The sequence below is a fragment of the Elephas maximus genome, chromosome 1, assembly GCF_024166365.1.
Source record: "Elephas maximus indicus isolate mEleMax1 chromosome 1, mEleMax1 primary haplotype, whole genome shotgun sequence".
Taxonomy (NCBI): domain Eukaryota; kingdom Metazoa; phylum Chordata; class Mammalia; order Proboscidea; family Elephantidae; genus Elephas; species Elephas maximus.
The window spans coordinates 11,026,076-11,034,065 of NC_064819.1; the positions used below are offsets into that span (position 1 = coordinate 11,026,076).

The 7,990-nt window shown below is 48.7% G+C and overlaps 1 protein-coding gene across 1 annotated transcript in view; it reads right to left on the reverse strand.

Annotated features, from left to right (window-relative positions):
* Positions 1–6,470, reverse strand: part of FSTL1 (follistatin like 1) — a 62,119-nt gene extending 55,649 nt beyond the window's left edge. Inside the window, exons 1-2 of the mRNA XM_049877431.1 lie at positions 6,329–6,470; positions 6,133–6,195 (exon numbers count right to left, since the gene is read on the reverse strand). Coding sequence (XP_049733388.1) covers positions 6,133–6,195 — 63 coding nt within the window. The 5' untranslated portion in view covers positions 6,329–6,470. The remainder of the gene's footprint in view (positions 1–6,132; positions 6,196–6,328) is intronic.
* Between the last annotated feature and the right edge of the window lie 1,520 nt (positions 6,471–7,990).

A 7,990-nucleotide genomic window follows, 5' to 3' on the forward strand; every position in this document is an offset into this window, starting at 1 on the left:
ATGTAAGAATTCATCAAGCCGGACACTAAAGAATCATGCATTTTACTAGCGTAAAAAAAAAAAATTAAAAATCAAGGGAGGCCTTATGTTAATGCAACAATAACTGCAAGACACTTGTTCGCCATGTGGCTGTATGTCGCAGCCTACCTCACCAGTACAATGCAAGACAGCCAAGGGGAGAGACCATGTCTTGCACCCCACATCCCTCTGCCTTGTGTGCAGGGCATGCTGGGCCTGCAGAGCCCTCAGGGATGCTCAGGGCCCGGTGAAGGGAAGGTGTGTGCAGGAAAGCCTCACTGTGGGGAAAGCACTCCTTGCCAAAGCCACAGGAGCCAGGAAAGGGCCCCGGAGAGGGAAGCATGCATTTGCCCTCCGAGGACATTAATCACCTGGCTCACAAAATAAACCCATCCAGTGTAAGGTTTTGTTTGTACCCTATAATCCCTGGTGTCATTAAGCTAGTAATATTTGTTTTTACTAAACACTACTAAGTTATTTGTATCTATGAAAAACTACCAAAAACTTTCTGGTGGGAAATCCAGTAATTTGAAGAAGGGCAGAAAAAAGAAACCCTGACATTTTCAATTCTCTTGCGTGACCACTGGTATTCACAGCAGCTCAGCCTTTGCTTTCTCTGTTCTCCTGGAAACGTGTTCATTCTGCCTCACTGACTTTGAAGACTTTATCTTCCTCTTCCTTGGGACATTTTCTCCAGGGTCATTACCTCCACTGTAGCCCACAACCCCTACTCTGACCCTCAGTTCATGCCCAACTTGTTCCTGCGAGCCTGGGAACTGACTGCTGCTTTCCATCACCCAGTCCAGAGACTTCCATGGAACTGTAACATGCTTACCTCCTAAAGACAGTTCCAATGGCCAGAGACTCAATTTGCTGGGTGTGTGCCCACTGGTTTTGGCTATAGAGCAGAGTTCCTGCTATGTTTGAACATCCTAATTTCCAACAGTGATCTCTGGAGTTACAGCAAAGAGTTTATTTTCCCAAGGATAAACAAACAAGAGATTGTTTTAGGGTAGCTGACGTACAAGCTGGGTATTAAAATCCTCATTCTGGTGCAGCTTCGAGGAGAGTCAGAGGATGTGGGTCAGGATCCAGGCCTACCTGCATCTACCACTAGAACAATTCTAAAGAATGCAGACAGCCCACATAAACGAGTAAAACCCCTAGTGGCTGAGTCACTGTGATGTTGATAATAAGGTATAAAAGAGCTTAAGAAATGTGGCTTTGGAGGGACTTTGCCCTAATAATTTCATTTCTAGTACGGCATCCCCAGAGCTAAGTGGGGTATGTCTGTTTGTATACTTGTCCTTGTTATTATCTTAGGTGATACACTCATAGTCTGTGGTTGAAGTGTGAGCCCTCACTAGAACAAGTGTTCAGATTTGTAAATCAGGCCCCTGAACATGTGACTTCTCATGATGAACTGATAGACCTGGAATGCTGAGAATCAGAGTGCCAGCAGAAACCACCACCTAGTGGGTGGGGAATGCCTGGGCACTTGCCAAGGCAGTCTTTCCAAGGCGGGCAGTTGGTCCACAGGGTCTCCTCCAGTCAGACATCTTAGAGTGGCCCCAGAGATCCACCCACTGAGACTCAAGGGGCACACGCACTAATGCCTGGGTTCTCAACCTTTACCCAGACTCCACACAATGCCTCCCAGCATCAACACCTCTCGGTGAAACTGCAGCCATTCTCAAAGGCACAGGGATGGAAGGGGAGAGTAAGCAGGGTTACACAGCACCTCCCAACAGAACCTAGAAATGCGCTAGCTACGTAATTGGTGGAGTCCCCGGCTCAACTACTAACTGAAAGGTTGGAAGCTCAAGTCCACCCAGAGTCTCAGAAAAAGGCCTGGATCCACCTGCGAAAAAAATCAGCCACTGAAAATCCTATGGAGCACAGTTCTGACAAACATGGGGTCACCAAGAGTCAGGATCGACTCAACAGCAATGCGTACTGGTCATGTAGGTGGCAGCTGAAGCACTCCTGCTGCTGTCCCTACCCTTCGCCCCATCACTCCTCTCACCCAGGTGTTAATATGTGCCCCTCTAGAGACATGTACCCACCCCCAGCACTCCTTTCAAGATGAGATTTGCTGCCGTAAGGAGTTCATGAGTAGAAGCTCAGATGGATGGGGCAGAATTAAGATGGAGGCTGGTTGAAGGACTATGTCGGTAGGTAAGGAGGTAAGAGAGAGGGTAAGCAATAAGAAAAGCAACGCTGAGGGGCCAAATAAGTGGGAGACCATTGAAAACATTCAAAACAATGTAAGGCTCTTCTTAATGAGATGTGTTAATAGTGTCTTGAATCTAGCCAAACAGGATTTGCATAGACTGGCAGTGTTGATAACCATGAAGACCACCTTTTCCCAATCTTAGGATACCTCTGATTCTAGAGGTCTACTATTCAAAGCCTTTGGTTTCTTCAAAAGCAACGTGATTTGTTAGGTAACCACATTTTTTAAAAATGTTCAATTAATGGAAAATCCATGTTCCAACAAAAACTTGTACATGAATGTTCGCAACAGCATTCTTCATGATGGCCAAAAAGTCAAAACAATCCAAGTGTCCACTAACTGATGAACGGGTAAACAGAATGTGGTCTATCTATACAATGGAATATTATTCTGCTATGAAAAGCAATAAAATACTGATACCTGCTACATGCATGAACTTTGAAAACATGCTAAGTGAAAGAAGCCAGACACCAAAGGCCACATATTGTATGACTCCACTGATGTGAAATGCCCACAACAGGTAGATCTAGAGACAGAAACCAGGTTACTGATTGCCAGGGGCTGGGGGGAGGGAGTCACGGCTTAATGGGTATGGCATTTCTTTCTGGGGGTGATGAAAACGTTCTGGAATTAGACAAGGGATGATGGTTGCACACCACTGTGAATGTACTAAAAGCTACTAAACTGTATGCTTTAACATGGTGAATTTTACATAATATGAATTTTATGTCAATTAAAAAAATTGCTGAATTAAATCCCTGTGCTTATATTAAATAAAAAGCATCAACAGACTGATTTTCCAAATTTCACTTCTGAAAAATTCATCAGTATCTCTGTAATTGTTTAGCTGACCTAAAGTTTGCTAAAACGTATTCATGTCAATAAATACCATAAATATCATTATTGACTGTGTTTTCTCTATGTTCTTGTAGCTTTCAAGGAAAAACAGAATTCTAGCCAAGCACCATTAACTACTAGATAAAATGCTTAAGGTAACATCTGAATTACAAGTCTCATATGGAGAGGGTTACTTTACCTTTTCCTTAACTATTAAAGGGTTATTATTATTAAAACCTGGATTAAAAACCCACCTAATGTTACTGGGTTCAGAAACCAAGACCCTGGATTAATTAAAAGATAATAATCATTGGGTAAAGAATCATGGAATGTACCCTAGATCCCGTCTAGTACTCAGTTGATTGTAGCTGTTTCCACACAGCCTGAATTCACAGCCTCCTTTCTGTACCAACTTCCTCAGTTTTCATGCCTCAGCACTTCTCCATTTCTGCCTCTTTCCCCATGGATTGTCCCTGGGAATTCAGAGAGAGGAGCTGATGCTCCTACTTCAAGCAGGAAATTGATGCTGGAGGACCTTCCTACGAGAGCTAAGCTTTTCCCTGCAAAGTACTGGGAGTGTAGTGCAGGCTGTCTAAAATAGACCTGGGGCTACACAGCTTTGCGGTGGGTGAACCAACAGCCTCCTCACACCTCATGTTTGCATTCCAGTTCACAGAGTGATTTCCCACACTAGCTAGCAATTCAGACTGGTGTAAAACCAAAGGGATTCACCTCATCCATCACCCATCACCAGGCTGCAGCTGCCTTGAGAGCCACAGCAGGGGATGAAGGAGTGTTCCCTTCACCGGGGCTAAATTCAGCCAGTGATGGGAGTCCCTCCCTCAAATTCAAACCCTGGAAAACAAAGTGAATGAGATGCAGGGCTGGAGTTCAAGACGCGTTCCAAAGGCAGAGGGAGCGGGTTCAGATTCTTCTTCAATACCCACTAGCTGTGTGACCCTGGGCAAGTTACTCGATCTCTGGAAACCTGGTTCCTACTCTGTAAAATGGGGATAACAATACTTACCTTATAGGGTTTGGGGATCTTTAAAAAGAAATGTTGCATTTAATGCAGGTAACGCAATGTCTGGTATAAGTATTTGGGTAAAAGATAAAGCCCTGGTGGCTTCGGTGGTTAAGAGCTGGGCTGCTAACCAAAAGGTTGGCAGTTTAAATCCACCAGCTGCTCCTTGGAAACCACATGAGGCAGTTCTACTCTGTCCTATAGGGTCACTATGAGTCAGAATCGACTCAACGACAACGGGTTTATGTTAAGCCTTTGTGCATGGAAGTGGTAGGGTTAGTAGTTAAAAGCCTGGGTCTGGGGCCAAGCTGCCCGTGTTCAAATCCCACCCCTACCATTTATTAGCTGGGGACATGGATAAGTTATATAATGTCTTCATGACTTTATTATACACATATTAGATATTCAATAAATATTAGCTATTTTTATTTCACTAATAGTAAAAACAGCCTAAGGAGTCTTCACGGCACAATGGTTAAGTGCTCCCCTGCTAACCAAAAGGCCGGTGGTTCAAGCCCACCCAGCCACTCCCCAGAAGAAAGATCTGGCAATCTGCTCCCATAAAAATTACAGCCTAGAGGGCAGTACTACTGTCACATGGGGTCACTTATGAGTCAAAACTGACTCAAAGGCGACCAACAACAACAAAAATGCTTGGTTTCCACCTCAACCAACAATGTAGAAACCAAAAAAAAACCCCACTGCTGCAGAGTTCATTCTGACTCATAGAGACCCTGTAGGGCAGACTAGAACTGCTCCCACAGAGTTTCCAAGGCTATAAATCTGGTGGGTTCCAACGGCCTACCATTCCTTTAGCAGCCAAGCGCTTTAACCGCCATGCCACCAGGGCTCCTGATTACATGAGTTCAGTGTAGTATATATATATATATATATATATATATATATATATATATATATATATATATACTTTTTTTTTAATTGTGAAGAGCTTGTATGCTTTTATGATTTTTCTGGGCAGAATCAAACCTTGATGCTAAGGGTGGGGCTAAGCTGTTATATGAAGGAAAAAAATTCAAAGAGGGAGAAAAAAATCACCCACCAGGGAGCTATTTCTTTTGTAATGTACATTCCATTTCTTCTCCCTCATGCTTTTTAATTCCTTCCACATTTCCTGCCATAATTATCAAATGTTTGGTTTCTGACCTCACTTTTCTGGAGACTAGAGCCCAGGGAATTCAGAATTGTTTATTTTCTGTCCATAAACCTTTGAGTTAATGGAAGGGCTTGTGAGCGCAGGGTTTGTTGGTTTGTTTGTAATGTCTCAGGAAGGTCACTGGAGTTGAAAAGAAAACATTATGGAAAAAAAAAAAAAAGCGCTGAAATCTTTTAACTGGAAACGCTGAGCCCCCAAAGAGCAGAGTACTGGACCTCTCAAACTTGCACAACGCTAGTTTAAGGGAAATTTTAGATTTAAAAGGCCGTTATACGGCTCGGATAATAACACAAAACCGAAGGCTCTTTATAAGGAAGAGAACAGATACCAGAGAATCTTACAATCTCACTTTATAAAAAAATTTATTTCGCCCCCAAAGAAGTCTCTTGAGATTTCGCCTCTCTCCACTCCACACCCCACTCCCCCCGCCCGGCCCCCCGAAGGAGACAGACTTGGAAGAGAAAAGTCTCCAACTCTTCTCAATTTCCTCTTATGGGAAGGAAAGAACTCAAGGCGCCTTTTTGAACTCGGCTGCTGCTCTTGTCGCCGCCTCCGTCCCAATCGGCCGCTCGTCCTCTCTCCCCCTCCCCACTCTCCGTCCATATTAGCGAGGTGGGGCTCCCGCTGACCGCCCCAAACTACTTTTCCTGGTCTTGGTGGGGCTCCCGCTAATCGCCCCAAACTACTTTTCCTGGTCTTGAGATTCAAGTTTCCCAAGTAGCATTTCTGCTCCGCGCGCGCCTGATCCCTGCTCTACCCCAAGTATGGAAACTCCCTATTTCCAGCCCGGCACCCACTCACGGCCCCAGGGCCCGAGCTCGGACCTCCCCGCCGCTCGCCTACCTCGGCGTGGACCCAGGCGACCGCCACCAGCGCGAGCGCGAGCGCGAGCCAGCGTTTCCACATCTGCGGAAGAGACAACAGAGCGAGACTGAAGGCGCCGGGCCCGCGCCGACCCGGGAAACTTCCTGGGGTCCCGCGAGCTCACCCCTCGGCCGACCACCCCCAGCGCCCGGCGGGGTCCGCCGCCCGCGCTCACCGTGGTCCCGTCCCGGTCTCCGGAGGGCGCGGGGCGCGGCGGCGGCAGCGAGCTCTGACCAAGGTGGGAGCGGCGCTTCTCGCCTGCCTCGGAGGAAATCCGACCTGGGCTCGCCGCCCCTTAAGACCACTCTTTCCCCGATGCCTGCCCCCCAGCTCCTCCCCATTCTCCTCCCCCTGCTGCAGCAGCGGCCCCCGCGGCTCCCGGCCCCCTCCTTCTCCCGCGCCCCGCTCCGGGGCGTCCGCGTGCGTCCTGGCGCCTCGGGAACCCCTCTCCGCGCCGGTCCCTCGCTGAGCACCCCTCGGGCCCCCAGGGCATGGAGGGGGAGCAGAGAGGGGGGCGTCCCGGAGGGCACCGCAACAAAGGCAAAGAGGGAGAGGGGGAGAGAGCCGAAACCCCACCCCGGGGAGTGGCCGCTCGCTTGCGGCAGCCGGGGCGGGTCGCCGGCGCTGGCTGCGGCGCTGGCCAGGTGGGCGGTGCCGCCGGGGCCCAGTGCCCGCGCTGGGGCGGGAACCCGGAGGAAAAGGCCCACCGAGGCCTGGGGAGTCGGAGCCGCCCCCCACAGCTGAAAGAGAGGGGGCCGGGGGCGCAGAGAGGACCCCGCAGCCAGTGATTGAAGCTGTCACTGAAGCGGGGCGCAAGGAGCTCAGGACCGGCAGACATGGGGAAGGCTGCTTTGGGTTCAACTGTGGGTTTCCTGGAGAAAGGTGGCTGCCGCCCTGCTCTGCTGAGAAAATCCTTACTCCAGGGTTTGCTGGCAGCCTCATCCCGTCCTTCCTTTGGGTCCTTCCCTTGGGTCCTTTCCTTGGGTCCAGGAGCGTGTACCCCCTTCTCCCCCCACCCCCCCGGGCCGCCTACCCCTCACCTGTGTCCTGGCTCCCAGCCCTGTCATCTGAGCTGTGTTCCATCTTCATGCTGTCCATCTCCACCAACTTCTTCCCAGCTGCTTTCAAATGTCCGCTGCCTCTTTGATGGTGTTGACTCCCAAACTGCTCCTAGCTGTGGCTTTTTCCTACCTTGGGTCTGTGTCCCTGGTTCCCAGAGAAAAAATCCACTTGGCACTTCAGATTTAACATGCCCAATGTTGTGTCCCACTTTCCACCAGCTCCCCTGGAATGTTCACCTGTCTCTCTCAGAGTAGTGCCCCCATTTTACCAGTAATGGGCTTGAAAACTATCTCCATCACCCAGACCCACGTGGTCACCATATCCTGTCAGTTTTCCCTTTGAGATCTCATAACCCATCCCTTCACCCCCATTCACTGGTCCATTTCTGTAGGCCAGACCCTCACCTTCCCTCACTAGGGAATTATGGAAACCACCTCCAGGCTCTTCCTCCCCTAGGCTCCACTACAACACTTTGCCATATTTGCTTACTTCCCCCATTTAAACACTTTCTCATGGTCTTCTCCTGCTCGGAAACCTCCAGTGCTCTTCTTCCCACATGAAATCCAAACTCTCCACCTTCCTCGTAAGCATTTCATTGCCGGATCTACCCTATCCAGCTAACCTGACTTCAACAACAACATAACACCCTCTGCTGCAATCAGGCCCACCTTCTCACTGTCCTCTGAACTTGTCATATTCACTCATCTACCACGGTTTGTTGAGTGCCTTCTGTTGAGGTTTTAGGGGCCCACAAAATAACATCCGTGTTCCCCAT